This window comes from Pipistrellus hanaki, assembly GCF_964339955.1.
Source record: "Pipistrellus hanaki genome assembly, chromosome: 15".
Classification (NCBI taxonomy): domain Eukaryota; kingdom Metazoa; phylum Chordata; class Mammalia; order Chiroptera; family Vespertilionidae; genus Pipistrellus; species Pipistrellus hanaki.
The window spans coordinates 20,836,583-20,861,204 of NC_140517.1; the positions used below are offsets into that span (position 1 = coordinate 20,836,583).

The 24,622-nt window shown below is 38.5% G+C and overlaps 1 protein-coding gene and 1 pseudogene across 3 annotated transcripts in view; both read right to left on the reverse strand.

The window, feature by feature from the left end:
* Positions 1-1,569: 1,569 nt before the first annotated feature.
* GCSH (glycine cleavage system protein H) lies at positions 1,570-19,282 on the reverse strand. Of its 2 annotated transcripts, none has more exons than XM_084905614.1 (5): positions 19,013-19,282; positions 15,119-15,198; positions 13,834-13,897; positions 5,518-5,649; positions 1,570-3,937 (listed from the first exon to the last, which is right to left on the reverse strand). In XM_084905614.1, exons 1-5 carry the CDS (start codon positions 19,158-19,160, stop codon positions 3,840-3,842), a joined length of 522 nt encoding a protein of 173 aa, XP_084761740.1. In that variant the 5' UTR covers positions 19,161-19,282; the 3' UTR covers positions 1,570-3,839. The 2 variants fall into 2 exon arrangements, with proteins under 2 accessions (XP_084761740.1, XP_084761741.1); XM_084905615.1 differs by having other exon boundaries at positions 5,518-5,589; positions 19,013-19,280.
* Positions 19,283-21,777: 2,495 nt separating this feature from the next.
* LOC311633844 (polycystin-1-like protein 2) overlaps positions 21,778-24,622 on the reverse strand; it is a 56,392-nt pseudogene continuing 53,547 nt past the window's right edge. The window contains exon 14 of the transcript in view: positions 21,778-23,387. The product of the transcript in view is annotated as a polycystin-1-like protein 2 (transcript). The remainder of the gene's footprint in view (positions 23,388-24,622) is intronic.

Sequence of the window (24,622 nt, forward strand, 5' to 3'; positions counted from 1 at the left end):
AAAATTAAGTCTATTTAGAGGGGAAAAATACTAATGAGGGTAGTCAGTACTAAAGCCATGTTGCAGGAAAAATATTTTAATCTTGATGTAAAGTGAGGGCCTTTTCTGAGGAAGGGAAATGTGTGATTGAGTCTGAAATAGATTATAGAGCAGTAATGAAGGCAGTTGTAGTTAGCATGACTTTCTTTACATTTTATCAACGTGCCTCCCCCCCCCCCCCCCCAAATTGGGGAAATATTAGAAAAATACAAAATTTCTAATTTGGTGAGTTGATCTGAAATACCAGCCTCATTTTCACATTAGCATGCCTATGGAGAGCCCTCTAGTGGTTTTTCATTAAAAATATTGTCAACTAGCCCTAGACTTTTGGCTTAGTGGATGGAATGTCTGCCTAGGGACTAAAGGGTCCTGGGTTTGATTTTGGTCAAGGGCATGTACTGGCTTGCAGACAAGCTGGATCCCCACCCCTGGTTGGGGCGCCTGTGGAAGGCAACCAATCAATGTGTTTCTCTTACATTGATATTTCTCTCTGTGTCTCTTCCCCCTCATTTCTATTCTCTGTAGAAATCAATGGGAAAATACCCTTGGGTGAAGATTAACAAACAAAAAATCCTGGGAGATGACATAAAAATCTCTTTCAGACTACAATCACTGATGTACTTTCACTTTAGAAAGGCCATTTCTGTTTTCTACCTTTAAAACATTCATACTCCCCCACCCCCCAGTTCCATTTAAGTATTTTTTTAATAGTAACATTTGCTTTAAAAAAATTATAAAGAGGGAACCAGAAAATGTGAAAATCCTAACCATGACGGCACAACTTTTTTTTAAAAAATATATTTTATTGATTTTATACAGAGAGGAAGAGAGAGAGTTAGAAACATCGATGAGAGAGAATCATCGATCAGCTGCCTCTTGCACACCCCCTACTGGGGATGTGCCCGCAACCAAGGTACATGCCCTTGACCGGAATCGAACCCAGGACTTTTCAGTCCCCAAGCCAACGCTCTATCCACTGAGCCAAACCGGTTTCGGCTCATGACTGCACAACTTTTTAACAATCTTCTTATTCTCTCCATCACCTTATCTGTAAAATGGTGGTAGCTATCTACCTCTGGTTATTATTGTGAGCATTAAAGAATATATGAGAGCACCTTCAAAACGGAAAAAATAAATTGTATATAATTACCCCTTTTTATTTCCAGATAGTCAAATTAATTCCCTGAATAATAATTACACAAATAGGAAGACAATTATGCGGGGTATCTTGGATACCTTCTTGCTAAGGGTGCAATGATACAACTCAACAGTGATATGGCCATTGGCAGTCTTGGAAAGAATGGTTTGTCTGCTGAGGAACAGGAAAGATTTGTTATTTATCTCCCTTCTCCCTTTGGAGTCTTATTTGCTGTCTATTCACCATCAGAAGGTATCAGTCAGAATACCTTTCCTTTTCCTCTAGTAATAAGGAAAATGATGGAGGAGTTTGTGTTCTCTTGCTGTGTGAGTACACATATATACCAGGTGTACCAATTAATGCAAATTTTGTAATTAAAGAAAACACGATAATTGCAAGAGAAACATCAAAAATGCTTTATTCAAAGTAATGTCCACAGCTAGCTACACATTTCCCCATCTTTCAGGTAATTTGTGGATAACATCCCAATAGAACTTTTCTTTGTTTTAAGGCAAACCATTCAGAGACCCAATTTTCCACTTTGTACGTTTTGAAGTGCTGCTCAGAAAGTGCATGTGCCATGGATGAGAACAAGTGGTAATCTGAAGGAGCGAGGTCTGGTGAATACAGAGTAGGTTAATAATTCCCAGGCAAGATCTTTTAATGTGTCTTTAACTGGTTTTGAAGTGTGTGATGGTGCGTCATCATGAAGCAATATTACTTTCCCGGGTCTTCTGGAACATTCTGGTCCTTTCACGATCAAAGTGTGGTTCAAATTAATTATTTATTGTCGGTAGGAGATCAGTATTAACTGTTTCACCTGGTTTTAGAAGCTCATAATACACCACACCTTCCTGATCCCACCAAACGCAGAGCATTGTCTTCTTCCTGAAGCGATTTGGCCTTGCAAATTGATGTTGATGGTTGACCTAGATCAACCCATGATTTTATGCATTTAGGATTCTCAAAATAATCCACTTTTCATCACGTCACAGTTCAATGCAAAAAAACCTCTCTTTCGTGCTGTTGAAGCAACATTTTACTGATGACTTTTCGGTTTTCCATTTGTCTTTTGTTCAGTTGATGTGGCACCCATTTTCCTTCACCCATTGCTTATAAACGATTGGAAATTGTTTGCTGAGTAATGTTAATCTTTTTGCAAGTCATTTTTGAGTCTGACATTCATCTTCATCCAATAACACTTATAATTGTTGGTCTTCAAACTTTTTCGGTTAACCTGGACGTTATTTTGTCTTTCACATAGAAATCATCACTTTTAAAGTGTTTAGACCAATGTTCACAAGTATCTTGAGATGAAGCATGTTCACCATAAGCTTCCCAAAGTATTCAGAAGCACTTTTCTTCAAAATAATGAATTAAAACTTCCTAAAAATGCTTTTTTTGGCACGAAATTCAACATTTTTAAGCGTAAAAATATCTATGATGTTAACACCTTCAGCAAATTTGACATATGACGTTTTGAAGCTTGTTGTTAAAACAAAATAGCATACATATCAAATCGCATATGTATCAATATATGTGTAACTCCATCTATTGAAAAAAAAACCTCATTATAAACTGGTACACCTAGTATTTATATTTACCTGTGTGTATATATCTCTCCCAGAAATATCCACATATTACAGTTGGTTGAATTAAAATATCATTTGGGACTGTAAATATGCTTACACTATAAAGCACATTCATTGTCTAAGTCAGTGTCTGAGCTTAAAAAGTTTCACTTCTATTCCGATTATGTAAGTGAAAACCTGAATGATTTAACCTTCTTAAGGATGTCATCCATGTGTCTTACTGATCAAGCTTTCACCTTTCCTTGTTTTTTCTCTTTTCTAAGTTAGCATGACAGAAAAACAGTATCCAGTGGTTTCTTTTTCATGATATTAAAGGTGACCAAAAGGTAATTAATATTATCAGACAATTAGATTTTTGCTTAAGAAAAATCACATTTATGAATGACTAAAAGGAAGCATTTTCTTGGAACCTTTCATTGTTATGGCTTCAATTACCTTAAAACAAAAACTTTAAAACAAAAACTTTCAGTAAGTTAAAATTCACATCTTCACAAATACTAGCATAATCACAAAATGATATATTAACAGCAAAACAAAAAACATTAAGGAAGTTGAATGTTTTATTATTAAACTTTCTTATTTTCCTGCGAGGCTGCTACTTCAGTGTATAAAAATAGCACCAGCAAACTCAGTATATTGCTAGATTAAGACAGTGTTGTTCATCATCTGACACCATAACAACAACTTTTCTCTACTGCCTGTTATTTCCAACGGAAGTATTTTGACCCAAAATCCAAAGACCAATGTAAGCAAGATACAGTATTACATAGGCTTAAGATAACAATGTTATCCTTGAAACATATAATTTTTATTACTAGATTTTACCATAGGTAATTTCAGAAATTCTGAATATTATAACTGTAGCCTAGCCTAAAAACCATATGGTGTTATGGAAAGATGCACATTGTGTTTATCTGCCATCATTAGATGGTAAAGGGGTATTTTCATCCAGTAGCATTGTTGTAGTTTCTTTTTTCATTGGAATTATTAAATCTTTTATCCACCACTAATTTAAGACAACTATGCTAGATAAGTTGTTTCAGACTACTTTATTTAGGTGGGTTCCATTTTCACTCCTCAATAGATTTTATGTATTTCTCATATGCTTCTTCACTCATTAGTTCATCTAGTTCTGAAGGGTTACTCAGTGTCATCTTGATCAGCCAACCTGCAACCAAAGAAAAGTATCTTATATTCCAAATTTCCTTTTTAAAGAGTTAAAGTAAATTCATTAAAAAATGTAAAATGGTTTTATTTTGAATTAGCTTATATTTAATATTATTTTTTATTTGTTTTAGATGCACAGCATAGTGGTTAAACAATCATATGCTTTATATAGGGATCTCCCCCCTGATGTTTCAAGTACCGACCTTACATATACACAATTATTACAATATTATTGATTAACTATATTTTCTATGTTGACTGTTTTGTAACCACTAATTAGTATTTCTTTTTCTCTTTACTTTCTCACCCAACTCTCCAAATGCCTCTCTTCATCAGTATGTTCCCTGTATCTATGAGTTGGTTTCTATTTGTTTGTTCACTTATTTTATTAGTTAGATTCTACATATAAGTAAAATCATAGTATTTGTCTTTCTTTGCCTGACTTATTTCACTTAACATAATACCCTCTAGGACGTCCATCAATGCTGTCACAAATAATAAGATTTCATTTTTTTTATTTTTATGGCAGAGTAATGTATATGTGTACCACAGCTTTTTTATCCACTCATCTATTGATGGACACTTGTGTAAATAATGTACAATGAACATAGGGGTGCACATATTCTTTTGAATTAGTATTTTGGGTTTCTTCAGCTATATATCCAGAAGTGCAATTGTTGGGTCATAAGGTAGTTCCATTTTTAATTTTTTGAGGAACCTCTGTTTTCCATGGTGGCTGCTCCAATCTGCATTCCCACAAACACTGCAATAGTATTCCCATTTCTCCACATCCTTACCAACCCTTGTTTTAAAATAAATTCTTTAGTGCCTCAAAATTAATGTAGTACTATTTACTTCAGTGACCCATTTGTTCAAGGAATTTTAAGTTTTAGCATTTAGAATTAAATTAATATCCTTGTATATCATTATCGAAAAGATTAAAACTAGAATAGATTCCACTATAGTGGATTAAGAACTGTTAGATTGTAATTAGCATCAACAAATGACACTGAAGACTTTACATAGGCATCCAAGTATAAAGAAACCAGGTATACCTTTTATTAGCAAGAGGAACACCAACATTGTTAACTACTGATGTGAAGGCTATAGAAAGTAGAGAGTTAGAAGGGCTTGGTGACAGGCAACAGAGAACTACAACCTAATCCTAATTTTACCATTTATGGATGTGTGACTTTAACAGATTATACCTGTCTGGCCCTTATTTCATCTATAAAATGGAGAAAATTGTTGCTAGCCTACCTTACTGGGTAACTGTAAAGATGAATATGTGAGAAAACAGAAAGTTAATGAAATAAGTATTATTCTGTCATCACCTACATCATAATATAGATATGATGCTTAAAGAAGTAAATACTTTGCAAGTGTTTGCTACTGAGAACCCTGTAAAATAAGGCTATGCTTTATTTTATCAACAAAGATCTTAACAAACATAACCTTAGATATTCAGCTAACCTGTGCTTTCTTTATTAAAAGCAGAACATCTCTATTTAGTACCAAAAAGTGCAAAGATAAAGTCACAATCCACTAAATTTTGCTTTTAACTCTAGATTAACAACTTACCGTCTTCATAACAAGATTTGTTGACAAGTCCTGGATTTTCTACAAGAGCTGTATTAATTTCAGTTACTTCACCTGACAGAGGAGAATAGAGTTCACTAGCAGCTTTCACACTTTCCAAAGCACCAAACTCATCTAAATTAAGAAAACATTAAATGTTAAAAGTTAATGACCTGAAAATGGCAATATAGAAAATTTCAAGTACAATCATGATAAAATTCCAAGTATCTTTATTTAAAAATAAAATTGTAGATTTTGTCATGTTTGTATTACCTATGAGAAGGGTATCAATATTCTCAATAAAGCAGACCTATTTCTTTTAGACAGAGTAAACAAATGGTGATGTATCAAAATACCAGAAGTGCTTGAGTTCACTAAAACTAAACCTTCTTTCAATTTACTATGACTCAGAAAAAAATAAAAATAAAAATTCAGAATATTCCAGTAGCAGTAAAGTACCTCAGATCAACCTTTCTACAGATATACCAGAAAAACAATTATGTGAAGGATCTGTAGGATAACCAAAAGGAGAGTCAATGATTGGGGGAGGGGGGGAAAGAAAGGGACTCAAACTGAGATCTTCTTTTATACAATGAATACACTGATAACACCACGCTATCCAAAGACCACAGTGTAATTAGAACACAAGTAGAAAACCAGTCTTATTTCTTTGAAGGATCAAAGGATGAAGTATGGGGCAGCCAATGTGGCTGGAAAATGAGGGTTTCCTGGAAAAATAGGAGGATGGAAAAAAAGAAAAAGTAGTCAGCAGAAAGATCCCCAAATGACCCACAGATCCACCTGATAGAATTACCAGAGAACTAGCTATTATGAGCATATTTAAAGGCTTTTTTAAAAAGATCATCATAATAAGTGAACATATGGAGAAATACTTATAAATAGAAATTTATAATTGGATTTTTTAGTATATGTGCTGCCGAAGCGAGCACTATAATTGGATTTTTTAGAACTGAAAGTAAACTATGTAAAATAAAATATTCGCTCAATGGCATAAACAGCACACTGGATATAGTAAAACAAAGGATCAGTGAACATGAAGAATGATAATCTGAAACTAACCAATCTAAAGTACAGTTAAAAAAAAAAAAAAAAAAAGCTGGCTCTAGCAGGTTTGGCTCAGTGGATAAAGCATCAGGCCTGCAGACTGAAGGGTCCAGGTCCCATTCCTATGAAGGGCATGGGCCCAGGTTGCAAGGTTGATCTCCAGTAGGGGCATGCAAGAGACAGCCAATTAATGATTCTCATCATTGATGTTTCAATCTCTCTCCCTCTATCTTTCTCTCTGAAATCAATAAAAATATATCCTTTAAAAAAGGCTGAAAAATTAATAGAGCCTTAAACACCTATAAGACAATATCCAGTGATTTGAAGTGAATGATGAGAATACATACCAAATATTTGGGATACTAGAGGCCCGGTGAATGAAATTCATACACGATTAGGGCTCTAGACCTAGCCAGTGATCAGGGCCAATCAGTTGCTGGCTGGGGCCTTCCTTCCTTCTGCACCGCCCCCTGGTGGTCAGTGTACATCATAGTGAGAGGTTGAACTTCTGAACTCCCAAGGGGACAATTTGCATATTAGCTTTTTATTTTATAGGATAGCTAAAATGGTGCTTAGGAGGAGATTAATGTCTTTAGCTTTTGTTTAAAAAGAACATCTTAACTATACAATCAGTCTGCAGGCAGAGGTGGGTCTCTGGAGGCTTTGAGTCTTTGCTTAATGAATTTGTCAGAAACAGCTTTATACACTGCTCTGCAATGAAGACTGGGAGGCGTAACAGATCTACCTAATACATAGTCACAAACCCAAACAGGCAGCCAAAATAGGGAGACAAAAAAAGAAAGGAAAAAAAAGCTCCAAATGAAAGAATAAGAGAATTCTCCAGAGGAAGAGCTAAATGAAATGGAGAAAATAAATTAGACATAGAGTTGAGAATAATGATGGCAAAGATGCTTAACAGCATGAGAAAACATATGAAGAATGACACAGCACTAGTAAAGAACAGGGAAGGAACACACAGTAGATTAGGGGAAGCCAAGGATTGGATCAGTAAATTAGAAGACAGTGTAGAAAAAAAATCACTCAGAGAACCAAAAAAATAAAGAACAGGACAGCTGTGGGACAACATCATATGTAACTATATCCACATAATAAATGTACCAGAAGGGGAAGAAAGGGAGCAAGGGATAGAGAATGTGTTTGAAAAAAAATAATGGTAGAAAACTTCCCTAAAATGGTGAAAGAAAAGATCATACAAGTTCAGGAAGCACAGAGTCCCAAACAAGAGGAACCCAAACAGGCCCATGCCCAGACACATCTTAACTAAAATGCCAAAAATTAAAGACAAAGAGAAAAATCTTAAAGGCAGCAAGAGAAAAGCAACCATAAGGCTGTCAGATGTTTTCTCATCAGAAACTCTACAGGCCAGAAGGGAATGGCATGAAGTATTCAAAGTAATGAAAAGCAAGGATTTGAAACCAAGATTACTCTATCCAGCAAGGCTATCATTCAAAATGGATGGTGATGCCCTAGCTGGTTTGGCTCAGTAGATAGAGCGTTGGCCTGTGAACTGAAAGTTCCCAGGTTCATTTCTGATCAAGGGCACATGCCTGGGTTGTGGGCTAGACCCCCAGTGGAGGACTTGCAGAAGGCAGGTGATCCATGATTTTCTCTCATCATGGATGTTTCTATCTCACTCTCCCTCTTCCTTCCTCTCTGAAATCAATAAAAATATAATTTACAAAAATAGATGGTGAAATAAAGAGCTTCCCATACCAAAAAAAAAAAAGGCAAAAGGAGTTTATTACCACCAAACCAGCACTGCCTGAAATGCTGAAGGGCCTGCTTTAATAAGAAGAATAAAGAGACAGTGAAACATAGGCATAAATAATTAAGATGGCAACAAATAAATACCCATCTATATATATGAGCTGAAGCGACTGTCTGACCAATAACTATGATGTGCAATGACCACCAGGGGGAAGAAGCTTCAACTAGTAGCTATGACACACACTGACCACGTGGGGGCAGTTGCTCAATGCAAGAGCTGCTGAGTGACAGCAACTTTGCAGAGTGCCCTCTTGCACTCCAGAACCCCTTGGGGGATGTCAGACTTCCAGTTTTGGCCCAATCCCTGCAGGCCAGGCTGAGGGACCCCGCTCACTCCTCAGACACCCTTCCAGCCCCAGCACCATTCCAGGTGTCACCGGTGGGGAGGGGGCCTCAGGAGGTTGGCTCCAGGGCATGTCTGGCCCCTCTCACCCAATCCCCCTGCCGGCCACCTTCTAATTAATTTCTTTTCAATGTGCAAAAATCCATTCACCGGACCGCTAGTCAATAATAACCTTAATGTAAATGGATTAAATGCTCCAATCAAAAAACATAGGATAGCTGAATGGATACAAAAACATGACCCAATTATGCTGTCTACAAGAGACCCACCTCAAAACAAAAACTCAGGATGAGAGTGAAGGAATGGAAATTTTCCATGCAAATGGAAACGAGCAAGCCACTACAAGAGACTATCTAAGTCACTACTTAAAACTAAAGATATCGGTCCATCAAGAGGATTTAACCCTGATAAACATGCACCCAACATAGGAGCATCTAAATACTTAAAAAAAAAACAAAAAAAAAAAAAACCAAACAAACAAACAAACAAAAACTTCTGGAAGACTTTAAGGGAGATATCAACAGCAATATAGTCATAGTAGGGGACTTTCACATCCCAATGACTACTGGATAGATTTTTAGACAAAAAAAATTAACAAGGAAATAGTAATTTTAAAGGATACACTGGATCAGATGGATTTAATTGACATTTATAGAATATTTCACCCCAAAACTGCAGAATATACATTCTACTCAAGTGCTCATGGGTCATGCACATTCTCAAAGATAGACCATGTTAGGACACAAAACAAGTCTATACAAATTCAAGAAGATTGAAATCACATCAAGCATTTTCTCAGATCATAATGGAATGAAATTAGAAAGCAACTACAGTAAAAACACTAAAAAACTTTCAAATACATGGAGGCTAACTAACATTTATTAAACAATGAATGGGATACCAATGAGAGCAAGAAAGAAATTAAAAACTTCCTGGAAACAAATTAAAACAAACGCACAACAATGCAAAAATTTCTGGGACATAGCAAAAGCAGCCCTGAGAGGGAAGTTCATAGCATTATAGGTCTACTTCAAAAAACAACAAAAATTAATAATAAACTATCTACAGCTTAAAGAATTAGAAAGAACAACCAGAAAAGCCCAGAGTAAGTAGAAGGAAGGAAATAATAAAGTTTAGAGCAGAAATAAATGGCATAGAGACTAGAAAAATAACAGAAAAGAACAATGAAACTAAGAGCTGGTTCTTTGAAAGGATATACAAGATTGATGTTACCTTTAGCCAGGCTCATCAAGAAACAGAGGACCCAAATAAGTAAAATCAGAAATGAAAGCAGTGAAGTAACAACTGGCACCAGAGAAATAGAAAGGATTGTAAGATAATACTATGAACAACTATATGCCAACAAATTGGATGATATGGATGACATGGACAAGTTTCCCAAAAAATAGTCTTCCAAAACCGAATCAGGAAGAATCAGAAAACGTGAAAAGGCCAATAACAACTGATGAATAGAAGCAGTAATCAGAACACTCCCAGCATGGCACAGTGGTTGAGCATCGACCTATGAACCGGGAGGTCACATTCCTGGGCTGCAGGCTCAATCCCCAGTAAAGGGCATGCAGGAGGCAGCTGATCAATGATTCTCTCTCATCCTTGATATTTCTATCTCTCTCCCTTCCTCTCTAAAACCAATAAAAAAATATATTTTAAAAAACTTTTTCATGAAAAATAAATAAATGAAAAGGTAAAACCACAAGCTATGGCAAAATATTTACAAAATATATATCTGGTAAAGAATTTGTATCTAGAATATATAAAGAATGCCTAGCTCTGGCCAGTGTTGCTCAGTGGTTAGAGTGGTTAAAGATCTCAGGTTCGATTCCTGGCTCCAATTGGGGCACATGCAGTAGGCTATCAAGTGATATTTCTCTCACATCAATGCTTTTGTCTCTGCCTCTCTCTCTCCTTCCCACCCTCCCTCCCATTCTCTCTAAAATAAATGGAAAAATATCCTCCTATGAGGATAAACAAACAAACAAAAAGAATGTCTAAAAGTCAATGGTAAACACACACACAAAAAAAAAACAAAACAAAAAACAAACAAACAAAAAAACAACAACAACAACAAAACACAAATTGGTAAAAGACTTGACTAGAGATTTCACAAATAAAGATGTTAGTAAAGCCGAAACCGGTTTGGCTCAGTGGATAGAGCGTCGGCCTGCGGACTGAAAGGTCCCAGGTTCGATTCCTGTCAAGGGCATGTATGTTGGTTGTGGGCACATCCCCAGTAGGGGGTGTGCAAGAGGCAGTTGATCGATGATTCTCTCATTGATGTTTCTAACTCTCTATCCCTCTCTCTTCCTCTCTGTAAAAAATCAATAAAATAAAAAAGATGTTAGTAAAAAGCACAAAGTTGCTCAACAATAATGTTCCTAAGGAAATTCAAGTTTAAACCACAATGAGATCTATAGCTTCTGGAAAACTGCGTCTCATATTGTTGATGAGAATGTAAAATGGTACAAACACAGAAAACTGCTTGGCAGTTTCTTATTAAGTTAAACATATACCTACACTATGGGCCAGAAATACTACTCCTGTATGTACTTACCCAAGAGAAGTGAGGACATATATTCACAAAAAGAGACTTATACAAAACAGTTTATAGTAGCTTTATTCATAGCTACTCCCAACTAGAAATAACACAAAAATCCATCAACAGGAAAAAGGATAAAAATGTGGCTATTCATACAGTGGGTCACTCTTTAGCAACTAAAAATTGAACTACTGCCCAGCTGGAGTAGCTCAGTGGTTGAGCGTCAACCTTTGAACCAGAAGGTTACTATTCAATTCTCAGTCAGGGCACACATGTTGAGGGTTTGATCCCCAGTGGGTGGTGCATAGGTGGCAGCCAATCAATGATTCTCTCTCATCATTGACGTTTCTATCTCTCTCTCTCCCTCTCTGAAATCAATAAAAAACAACAACAACTGATCAACATGAATGAATATCAAAAATCATGACATTGGATAAAAGAAATCAGACATAATACATACTGTGTGATTCCTTTTAAAAAGTTGAAGAATGGGCAAAACTTACCTATGGGGACATAAATTAGAAGAGGTTGTCTACTAAGAAGGGTTTCAATTGGGAAGATTCATGCAGTATGTCATTGGATGGTATACTTAAGATCTATGTATTTTCACTATATCAATTTAAAAATACATTTTGTAGAAAGTTTAAAGAAGGAATTTTTAAGTTTAAGGATATTACCAGCATATTTATATTAATTGAATTTTTAATGCACAAAAAGGCTCATGACACTCACTTACTATAAAGAGATGTTCAAAAAAATTTATGGTCTGCTTGAGTAGCAGAGTGGGTACACAATAAATAAAAGAAGTTGAGAAAATGAGAACTATGTGTTGATATATAGAAAAAAAGATTATTAATCATACTGAGGGTTTTATTATGACATCAGAAATGGTTTCTAGGGCCGAAACCCGGTTTGGCTCAGTGGTAGAGCGTCGGTCTGCGGACTGAAAGGTCCCAGGTTCGATTCCGGTCAAGGGTATGTACATCGGTTGTGGGCATATCCCCGGTAGGGGGTGTGCAAGAGGCAGCTGGTCGATGTTTCTCTCTCATCGACGTTTCTAGCTCTCTATCTCTCTCCCTTCCTCTCTGTAAAAAAATCAATAAAAGATATTAAAAAAAAAAAAGAAAAAAAAAGTAATGGTTTTTAGGAAGATCTTCAAAAAGAGGGATATGACCAACCAGGATGTTGAGAGACAGGAAGCAGAAAAATATCGAACAAGATAAATGATGGGGAAAGTTTAAGCAGAAAAAAAGATGGCCAGTACTGTCAAAGATACTTACATTATGCTAGATTTCATTTAATCCTTATAACTCTATGAAATAGATATTATTATTATTACCCTAACTCACAGATGAGACCTAGATTATGTATGTTCCTCAAAATCACACATCGATTATGTTGTGAGACCAGGCTTGAAAACCAGGTTCTGACCCCTTTTAGCTCATATGCTTTACTACCTCAAAGAAAAGCAGATTTTTAAAAATATATATATTTTATTGATGTTTTACAGAGAGGAAGAGAGAGGGATAGAGAGTTAGAAACACTGATCAGCTGCCTCCAGCACACCTCCCACTGGGGATGTGCCCGCAACCAAGGTACATGCCTTTGATCAGAATAGAACCTGGGACCCTTCAGTCCGCAGGCCGACGTTCTATCCACTGAGCCAAATTGGTTTGGGCGGAAAAGCAGATTTTACTTTTTAAACCTAGTAGGCCTCAATATGAATATGTGGAGTTGAGAGCAAAGAGACTAACACCCATTTCCCTCTACTTCTTCCTATCTTCAATTAAATGTCTAAAAATGCTCATTATTCTCTTTGCCATCATCCTTACAACTAGGAGTGGCAAATATAACTCACATCTGGCTAATGAGATGTAAGAGAATAAAAATGAAAGCCTGTCTGTCTCTTCCTGCTTTTGGACATTGTCATTTGAAAATGTGACAGTGTCTAAGATTTTGCTGCGATGTTGTGAACTGTGACACACAGAGGCAGAAAAAAATACTAAAAGAGGTCATGCCCTTCACTGAGCCACTCCACCAATCCTCTCTTCATTTATGTCCAGACTATTTGTATTAGTATAAGATATAAATCCTTAGCCCTGGTCAGAGTGGCTTTGTTGGTCCCATGCTCCAAAGGTTTCCAGTTCAACTCCCAGTCAGGGCACATGCCAAGGTTGCATGTTTGATCCTCAGTTAGTGGAGGTGTGTATGGGAGGCAACCAATAAATATTTCTCTCCCTCTCCCTTCCTCATTCTTTTAAATGTTCTGTTACTTGAATGAAAAGCACTCTTATTGATCCTGGGTGCATAAAAGTTATTCAAGCCCTGGCCAGTGGTGCATATGAGAGGCAACTGATAAATCTCTTTCTCTCTGTCTCTCTCTCCCTCCTCCCTCTTCTTTCCTCCTTCCTTCCCTCTTACCCTCTACTCTCCCCCTTCCTATCTCTCTGAAATCAGTAGAAATATCCTCTGGTGAGGATTTTTTTTAAAAGTTATTATTCAAGGTAAAGGTTAAAGAAAATTCATGGCATGGATGATGACAAACCAAGGTAAGAAAAATACTCACCTTGCTTGTTCAATTTTGTCCCAATTTCAGGCAGACTACAATAAACAACATCTCCCAAAGCTTCCTAAAAACAAACAAACAAAAAAACTCTAAGAAATAAAATTAAACCTCCTAATAAATAGGAGCAAGCCAAACACTGAATCCCCTGGAATTTCAGATAGTAGTACAAATTTTACATTTGATAGGCCATATTTTTTTTGTGTGTTTTTTTTTTCCTTACAACCCTTTAAAACACAAAATTATTCTTAGCTCAGGACCTGCAAGGAAACAGGCCACTAGCTGGACTTCCCACAAGAGATCCACCTTAAAACAAATCGTATGTCCTCCAAAAGATTACTATCTCCTCTGAGAAGAATTACACTTTGCGTTTTTTCACTTCTGCAGCCATTTCTTCCTCAGCATTTGCTTAAATCTTACCTATTAATTCTTCAACTCACAGTCACATGCCTTATACTCTTTGAAGATTTTGATTCCAATAAGAAATTATCTCTCCATCAGATTACTACCCACTGTACCACTCAGGTTATCCATCTTGTAATGTTTTGTGTGTCGTTTTCCATGTAGGTTATTACACTGATAAATTCCAGGAGGTATGGACACTATACAATATTTCACAAGCACCCTATACTGGGCTTCAGCAGGTACACAGATATACCAATGAAGATATAGTAGTCCTTGACTTTCAATACCTGATATTCCAACATTTCTATAAAATTTTATATTTCTATCAGTTATCATCCCCTTTCCCCATAGTGCCCCACCTCCCAGAGATCCAGTTTAAAATTATTACCTGGTACTACCATTTGACTTAACGTTTTCTTTTACACAATATTTCAAATATGGGATCAGTGGAAATAGGGGAGTTAATAGAGAAATTGATAGGCTAAATAAAAGGTTTTCCTCTGCGTAATCTGTGCCAATTCTAGGTTTTTCCCTCTTCATTTCCCCTGGCCATGTGTGTTTCACTGTATCCACAAAACACTATCAACACTCTACCCTTTTGCTGCTTCTTTTCTTAACTACCCCAATATGGAACAAACACATTTCTTTCTTGAATAAGGATTGTTTCCGACCTTCCATTTTAAATGTTAACCTTTCAATATCTCTAACACTACATACTCCCCTAACCAGATTGTTTTTTCACTTATTTCACTTATTGGCATTTCTCTATGGGCCTATAAAGGGGCCAAAATACTAAGGGCAGAATAAACAAATTTTAAAAGACAGAGCCAACCCAATTTAGGTGACAGAGGACTATTTTAACTATTTCGAGACAATCCAATACCTGTGCAAAATTGCTGATTCCCACTGTTCCAATACCATTTTCTGTTGTTATCCATTCATGTTTCTCTGTGAATTTACGCACTAAAATAGAAGACCAATATTTCAGAAAAGCAGTAGCATCACTTCTTATAATGCATTTTTTATATTAATGCTGTCAAAAGACAAAACTTTTCCAGTATTTGGTCTGACTTATTGACATTGCCTTTCAATAGTACATGCCCTGGAAGAAATGATTGCTACTAAATGGTACATCTTAACAGTGCTATCACTTAGACAAAGATAGCTTGATGTGAACACCTTACGCATCTTTTGGAGATTTGATTATCTGTTCTAACCTTACTTAGTCTAAATCACACACAAGAAATCTGAGGATATTTCAAATGTATCATTATCTACTAATTGATCTGTCTTGCGGAAAAGTCTGTCCCTCTGAAGACAGATTTGGAGTGATGAAGTTTTGGAATGATCACAGACTACTCATAAATTATTTAAGCTAAAAAATAACGTGCCATTTTAGAGTTGACCTATGACAGCTTCCCTGCAACTTGGTTGCTTGCAGGCAAAGTGGAATCTTATAGGAATGAAATTGACATAATAAATTACAACTTAAAAAAGTTCTTAAAATTCTATTTTAATGGAATACAGAAATAAGCTAACATCATTTAAAGAAGCAAACTATAAGAAAATTCAACAGTTACCTCAGAGCCTTGAACAGTTGGAAAATCAAGTTTTATTGATCTTTCATTGAACAGGTTAGCCCTTGGCTTTCTTTTTTAAAAAAATACATTTTTATTGATTTCAAAGAGAAAGGAAGAGGAAGAGAGAGATGGACCATTCGGTCCACAGGTTGATTCTCTATACACTGAGCCAAACCATTTAGGGCTTGGCTTTCTTTATGAGTTTCTATTCAAAGATATGGTCGCCCTAGCTGGTTTGGCTCAGTGGATAGAGTGTTGGCCTGTGGACTGAGGGGTACTGTGTTCGATTCTGGTCAAGGACACATGTCAGGTTTGCAGGCTCGATCCCCAGTATGGAGGGTGCAGAAAGCAGCCAATCAATGATTCTCTCTCATCCTCAATGTTTCAATCTTTCTATCCCTTTCCCTTCCTCTGGAAAATCAAGTTAAAAAGTTTATTAAAAAAAAAAAAAAAAAGATATGGTCAAATATTCAACAATTCCTGGAAGAAAGTCTGACCAAAATTTAAGAGATATGAAAAAAAATTATTTAGGGTTTAATGTTAAAAGTACTTGCTTTAAGAAATAAGTAATTTTTTAAAAAGTATATACTAACTTACATACATATTACTTTCCAAAATGAAGTATTTTCTCCAAAAATAATATATCAGAAGTAAATTGGGAAATGGTTCATTAATTCTAATACTATTTTAAAGTAAGCCATGCTGGTTCACTCTTCCCCTTACCCAAATACACCTCTGAAGCGCAACAGAATCTAAAAAAAGTATAGCTTATTCCTTTCTTTTCCCCTTAGCATTAAAAAACTTTTATTTTGTATTCTTCAGTGGGAAAAGTTACAAAATCTGTGACAAAGGAATTTGCTTTGCTTTGTTCCACTTCAAATAACTGAATGCTTTTAGATCAATCTAACCCTTCTATTTAAAAGCTTAAGATTTGGCCTATTGATGTTGCTACCGTGTTTCCCCGAAAATAAGACATCCTCTGAAAATAAGACCTACTTACAGGTTTCTTTCTGAGTGAAATATAAGGCGCCCCCCCAAAACTAAGGCCCCCCTAGGCTAAACATGAGAGATTTGGTCCACTGATTCTGAAAAAAATGGAGTCACAAGAAATTCACCAGGAAATTCAGGAATTGGATTGTTATGATGATGTTCCAGAAGATGATGACATGATTGTCATTGAATAAATGAGTGAATTCTTGATACTGTAGGATTCACAGTTTGTCTGGTTTGTGTTGACAACTACCTTACTACCGTACCGTATACAGGTAATAACTTTCCTTTATTTTTATTTAACAAAAATGTGTAACATATTTTTCTTCATGGAAAAATAAGACATCCCCTGAAAATAAGACCTAGCGCATCTTTGGGAACAAAAATTAATATAAGACACTGTCTTATTTTCGGGGAAACAGGGTAGGTAGGTAGAGCGTTGGCCCACTGATTGAAGGGTCTTGGGTTCGCTTCCCAGGTAAGGGCACGTACCTCAGTTGCAGGCTTGAGTTTGGGAGGCAGCCAATGGATGTATCTCTCTCCCTGCCATCCCTTCCACTCTCTGTAAAAGTCAATGGAAAAAATATCTTCATTCCTTCAGTGAGGATTTAAAAAAAAAAAAAGTTTAAGGTTTATACTTGATGTTCTGACTGCAATACTGTCCCCACCTTTCACTTTTTTCTTGACTATTTCATATTTCAGTTTGGAAGCTCTTTCCTGCCACAAGCCTAGTCTAGCCCTTTAAGACTGGGCACCTGGGCCCATCCTGTACGTTCCCATAGCACTCTGCACTATTCTCCTCCCTCCATATCCCCAAACACATTCACAGAACTTAACATACTACAGACATAGCCCACTTACCAATTTTCCCCAGGAAGATAAATTATAAGTACAAAGCAAGCAAGTACAGAGTTTATTTTATTTGTACTCTCATTTCTAAACAATTTAGTAAACTCTTAAAAGTTGGAGCTAAGACATTTTTAAAAGTTTAAGTAAAAGGGATTTTAAGCAAAGTATCTAGTATGTAATTATTTGGCTACAACACTGAGTTCTCCCTATCATTCTCTTACAACTCTAGAACGGGTTGTTTAAAACTAACATACTTTTTAAAAGGCTGTAGAACTATAAATATGACTTCTCTGAGACCATTGTCCTGGTTTTGGCCTTGCCATCTTACCTATTGTAAAGATAATCTTAAGATGGCTCTCACATTCAATTTAGTAACGTGAACAAGCAAACGTTTAGAGGAAGAGGCAGCCACATTGCTAAGCTAAATAAATGTGCCAAGGTCCAATTGACTTTAAGTTCATTTAAGCCTTTTTTCTAGGCCAGGCCATTTAGGTTCAATGATTAGTACAATTCTTTAACCCTTGGCACCATAGGAAAAAAGTGGACAGGAGATTATGTAAATAATTACTTTCTTACTGAGCTTTGAACCTCACATAATTAGGTGTTTTGAGTAATCTATGTAAGGTTTGTATTTCCCTTCTTTCAAAGTCACTAGGCAGACAAAATATATTAATATCGGTCCATTTTTTTGCTTTTTGATCCTATGAACTAACATGTAATAACATCAAGTACTTACTATGTGCCAGGCATTATGTACAACAGTTAATTACTATTATTTCACCCTCCTAACAACTCTGTGAGGTAAGACTATCATTTCCATTTTCCTGATGAGGGAAACTGACTCAAAGTTTTGCTTGCTATAACCAGTAAAAATCTAGATCCAGTGCTTTCACTTCAATAAGTGCTCTTGCTTTGCTTTTACTTAGAGTTCTCATTGATATGATCCGTGGAGCAAACTAAAAGCCTATTATTTGTCTCCACTTTTAGGGTCCACAAGTGAGAGATAACCTAAGATCACGAAGAAGCTTAGGGCCACTAGCCTGATCCTCCAGGAGCTAGCGGCAGACTCCTGGCCTGGACAGGGTGATCTAGCGGGCTCCAGCACTCCGCCCCCACCCCCCCCCACCCTCTCTAACCTGTAGGACAAAGGCTGCGGTGTCCGCCGCGCCACTTAGGGAGGGGAGGAGGGGCTGCACAGTTCGAGATCCCAGCGATAAAATAAGTGCAAGTCGCACGGCTCGACCCGTGAGATCAGCACCCGGAACTTGATGTAAGGATCAGGGCGGGGAAGGGAGGCGTCCCGGCTCACCCCCACCCCGAGGCAGCCCCGCTTAACCCACGTGCCCACTCGTGCTTACCCAACAGCAGACTGGGACCGGTGCGCAGCGTCCGGATGGCGCCCGCCCTCAGGCCCCAGGGCCGCGGCGGGCAGGGCGTAGCGGACGCCCACGCGGCGCGCAGGCTGCAGGCCGCGGCCCGCACGGTCCGTGCGGCTCGGAGCGCCATGTTCGCTGGAGGACTCGCGGCACAGCTCCAAGGCCGCCCCAGCGGGTGGAGGCGGGAGCAGGGGCAGCCCAGGAGCGAAGGTGGCCAGCACGCGGGGGCGGAGCCTGCAAGTGCAGGGGGCGGGGCCTGCAAGTGCAGGGGGCGGGGTTTGGATAGGGTGACGCGAAGGGCGTGAACTTGCTGAAGGTCCTCTAGCCCGGAAGGGGCAGCAGGGGAGGGAAGAGTACAAGTGCGAAGGGGCGGGACCAGCTGGGCCAGCTGCTGGGCTGTGGAGCGGGGACCACCCCAAGAGGCGTGGGGCTACACCTCTGGACCTTGCTTCCAGGCGAGTTAAAGTGATAGATCAGCAAATCCCTTTTCCGCAACTCGCGTGGGGCCTGGGCGCATAGGCGGGTTGTAGGCATCCCCTAACTGTTGGGCCCAAGAGTCCCAGGGAACGCAGGGTACACCCAGTCCTGCGGTCCTGCCCTCCTTATGGAGGTTGGAGGGCAGGCAGAGTTGAATTCAGACAAGTCCAAACAGAATCATTACAGGAGAAGATGGTTATTGGGCATTGGCCAAGTGCTTGCTGACATAACTATAGTTTTTAAATCAAATTTATTGGAGTGACATTGGTTAATAAGGTCACATAGATTTCTAGGGTATCCTATATAATAAAAGGCTAATATGCAAATTGACTGGATGGCGAATGACTGATTCCTATGATGTGCACTGACCACCAGGGGTCAGAAGCTCAATGCAGAAGCTGCCCCCTGGTGGTCAGTGTGCTCCCACAGGGGGAGCCCCTCAACCCAAAGCCCTGAGCCTCTCCAGCCTCCTCAGCAGCACTAAGGATGTTGGACATCCCCTGAGGGCTCCCAGGCTGCCAGAGGAGGCAGGCTGGCTGAGGGGACCTCCCTCCTCTATTTCCTAACACCCCCCCCCCACGAATTTCTAGTCACAGGTGTTTGTCAGCTGTGCCCAATCAGTTGCTCAGACTTGTGGTCAACACAACCCTTTTTCTTAAAGTCCTTAGTCCCTCCCCCACTGATCTGTGACCTCCCAGCCTGTCTGTTTTTGGAATTTTCTGGCAGCCTGCCCCCATTTCCAGGAATTTATTTGGTCGTGCTGGGATTCAGCCCTCCTGAATATCAAAGTCCATTGGCCTTCCAGTGTCTCTTCTGCACTTTTATGCTAACTGCGCTTTGCTTTAGCCTCCAGCACATCATTGATGCTTCTATCTCTCTCTTCCTCTTTAAAATCATTAAAACATATATTTAAAATAAAAGAAAAACAAAAGAAAAACTTTCTTAAAATTCAAACCCTGGCAAGATTGTCCAACTTATTTTTCCAAAAGATCATATATCATTACTATTATTATAAAACAGTATTACACTATTCATTCAAAGTGACAAAAAATATTAAACAAACATACGTAGGCTAGTAAAACTTTAATTCCCCCAGTTAAGAAGATGGCTTTTTATTTATTTTTTAAAATATATTTTATTGATTTTTTACAGAGAGGAAGAGAGAGGGATAGAGAGAAACATCGATGAGAGAGAATCATCGACCAGCTGCCTCCTGCACACCCCCTACTGGGAACGTGTCTGCAACCAAGGTACATGCCCTTGACTGGAATCGAACCCGGGACCCTTCAGTCTGCAGGCCAACACTCTATCCACTGAGCCAAACCGGTTTCAGCAGAAGATGGCTTTTTAAAGTAATCAAGTGTTAACATAAGAAACATTCAAACCTGTAAATAATTTTTGTTTGAGCCAAATTGCCAACAATTGCCAGGAAGCAAAATCTCAAAGCATTGAGGTGATGCTCCTGAGAATGGTGGTTTTTCACCTTGTTTTATACATTACAATCAGAAAAGAAGATTCCAAGGTCCTGGGGGCAAGGTTGACTCCCAGGTTGGCGTGGGGTGGGGCTACAACTCCCAGCCAGGTTAGTATGTGGTTAGAACTTTCCTCCCTTTTTTGAGCAGACTGGGGTGGTTTGTATGGATGGTGGCTTCCTCCTTTGGCTCCTGCAGCACCAGCACCTTGTCTCTTCTCTCCCCCCTTTCCCCCCCACACACACCTTTTAAAATACCCAACCTTCGCTCATGTCATCTAATTGTTCATATATGTGGAAATAATAACCATGTAAACCCTCCTTTGTGATGGCAATTAGTTCTAATTAATCAGTGAGCTCAAACTCATCTATATTTTAGAAAAACAAAAACAAAAACAACAAAACAGGAAAATATTAAAAATACTGTACTGGGACTCTGTCCCCAGATATCCTGATTTAGTAGGCCTGGACATCAGGATTGAATCATTCCCCTGAGTGATTCTGGTGAAGAGCTAGGCCTGAGAACCATTGGGTTAAAGGGAGACTATGAATTTGAAGCATATAATTTGGTCTTAAAAAGTACTTTTAAAATTTAGGACCTAACTACAAAATGGTTTATCTATTTCAACAGGTAAACAAAATTTGCAAGTTTCTGAAATAAACACAAACTTTGGTTATTTGCCTAATCAAAATACAACGGAGGGTTTCCTATAATGCCAAACTTAACTATACTCAGGTTTCTATCAAAAGTGGCAGATTTCTTTTGTTTTCTGACACTCCATATAAAAAGAGTACTCTCTTGCTGTAAAATTGTTTTATTAATCATCTAAGCAAGAAACCAGTCTGTGTGGATGTAAAAAAAAAAAAAAAAAGAACATGTTTAGATCATTGTAAGGAATCATAAAGCATGGCTAGCGTGGGGACAGTGCTGGTACAACAATCACACTGGCTGCCAATGATCTCAGTCATGTGCGACCTAAAACAGACTCACCATTCTCCCTAGAACTCAGGCTTTGTTCTCTAAGCACAACTAGACAGACTTTTATATTTTTATTGATTTTTTTACAGAGAGGAAGGGAGAGAGATAGAGAGCAAGAAATGTCGATGAAAGAGAAACACCGACCAGCTGCCTCTTGCACACCCGCTACAGGGGATGTGCCTGCAACCAACGTACATGCCCCTAACCGGAATCGAACCTGGGACCTTTCAGTCCGCAGACCGATGCTCTACCACTGAGCCAAACCGGTTTCGGCTAGATAGACTTTTAATGTAAAAGGCAAGATGGCACATATTTGAGGCCCTGTGGGCCAGTTTCCGTCCCAGTGACTTAACCCGGTTTAGCAGGAAAGCAGCCATAGATAACACATAAGGGGACGAATGAGGTGGTGTTCCAATAAACTTAACTTACAAAAGCAGGTGGAGGGCTGCATTTAGCTCCCATGTCATCTTTTACAGAACCCTTCAAGAGCTAAACCATCTTTAAGTTTTTTAAATAACTGTTCTGCATAAGGTTTACAATCAACTTAAATAAAAATAAAAGTACTTTGATAATTTTTGAGCTCAAAGAATTCTATTGATACTGAGAGATTTTTATGGACAGGGCTTTTAGAGACTGTAGAGTTTTTGTCATATATTTGGTGTGGCAGGACTGAGCCCCAGTTATCTACATGGAAACCACTCATCACCCCACTTTCCTTTGGCTTTCTTCTCTCCCCCTGCACTTTCCCCTTCCCTACCAATGATCCCTATGATCACCTCCCAAACCAACTATATGTACCCAAACCTGCTTGTGGGGAACCCAGACTAAGAAATACATATAGGCTTTAAAGCTTTTGGTCAGAGGAAGCCTATCTGAAGATATAATAGTCTTTGGGCTGAAAATGAAAGAATAAGAGGACTTAGCCAGAAGAAAAGGTAGGGAAGAGGGATAAGCACATTCCAGCAGACTAGGTGGAACAGTCTGGGCAAAGGCCTGGGGTTGGGAGTGGGCACGGTGTCCCAGGAGCTGTAGAATCCTGTGTCACTGGAACTCAGAGTACAAGGGGCCGAGAGAGGTGACCTGCTATGGATGGAGCCACAGTAGGGAGTTTGATCCGAAAGGCCAATGAAAAAATTTTTAAGTGTCGGGCAGAAGCTGGAGTGAGCTAAAATCTTGGAAAAATGTCCAAGGTGCAGTGTGGGGCTCATCAGAGGTTGCAAAGTTCCTTTTCAAGGCTGTGTTGAGAACCAACCAAGTGGAAATATTGCTCATGGGTAATCTTGGCTGCCTACCCAAGATTTCTCTGATTAGAGCAAACACTTTCTGTTTCTTGAGGTGGGTAGTTTTCTTCTTTTCAATGTTGGCAGCCAGAGGCGGCTGGTAGACATCCTTTCTGCTGTTTCTTCGTACTTGGAACAGGGTAGAGGGGTCTGTGAAAGCAAGAACACAAGGATAGTTTCCCCATGGGCAGTAGAATCAGGCTGTACATTTGCAACCGGTACAGCTAGGATTCACAATTCCTCCCTTGTAGGAGCCATTACCCAACACTGCCCTCCATGCTCTACCCATGCTATTCCAGGGCCCACAACTCCATTCTTTTTTCTTCATGTGGGGAATTGCCCTGGTATTGAAAATGAATAACTTTCCTCTTTGAAGATGGCATCTCACTCCTGGATGCCATCTTCCTTGCACTCCTGGAAAGATCCAAACACTTTCCTAAGATGGATCATAACACTTTCAAAAGGATGGAAGAATGAGGGTAAATAGTATTTCAAAGTCCTGTCATGTCTAATTCCAGTATCTTTTTTTTTTTTAGACAACATTATTGAGATATAATTTTCATAAATTCATCCATTGGAAATCTACAATTCAATGATTTTAGTACATTTTAAACAATCCAATTTTAGAACATTTTCATCACACTCGGAAGGATCTCTCATGTCCCATTGAAATCAGTCCTTACTCTCACTCTATTCCCACTCTCAGCCCCATTCATTTGCTTTCTGCCTCTATAGCTTTTCCTTTTCAAGATATTTCTTTTCTTTTTTAAATAAATTTTTATTGTTCATATTATTACAAATGTTCCTTTTCTCCCCCCCCATCCATTGCTCTCCTCCACCAGGTTCCCACCCCACCCTCTCCCCTTTCCCCACCCCCCATAGTCTTCATCCATAGGTGCACAGTTTATGTTCAGTCTCTTCCCACATCCCCCTCTCCCCTTTCCCCCAAGAATTGTCAGTTCACTCCCCTTCCATACCTCTGATTCTATTACATTCAACAGTTAATATTGTTCATCAGATTTTTTTTTAATTTCCTTAGTTTTTAGATTCACTTGTTGATAGTTACGTATTTGTTGTTCATAATTTTTATCTTTATTTACTTTCTCTTCAGAAAGAACCCCCTTCAGCAATTCATATAATTCTGGTTTGGTGGTGATGAACTCCTTTAGCTTTTTTTTATTAGTGAAGCTCTTTATCTGGCCTTCGATTCTGAGTGATAGCTTTGCTGGGTAGATTATCTTTGGCTGTAGGTTCTTACTATTCGTCACCTTGAATATTTCTTGCCATTCCCGTCTGCCCTGCATGGTTTCTGTTGAGAAATCAGCTGACAATCGTATAGGTGCTCCTTTATAGGTAACTACCTTCTTTGCTCTTGCTACTTTTAA

Excerpts from the sequence above, each read along its gene's own strand:
- GCSH (XM_084905614.1), bottom strand. The coding sequence starts at position 19,160 with ATGGCGCTCCGAGCCGCACGGACCGTGCGGGCCGCGGCCTGCAGCCTG. Across the intron at positions 13,898-15,118 it reads GAATCAGCAATTTTGCACAG|GAAGCTTTGGGAGATGTTGT; the intron begins GTATTGGATTGT and ends GTTTGTTTTTAG. Across the intron at positions 3,938-5,517 it reads CAAATCTTGTTATGAAGACG|GTTGGCTGATCAAGATGACA; the intron begins GTAAGTTGTTAA and ends CTTTGGTTGCAG.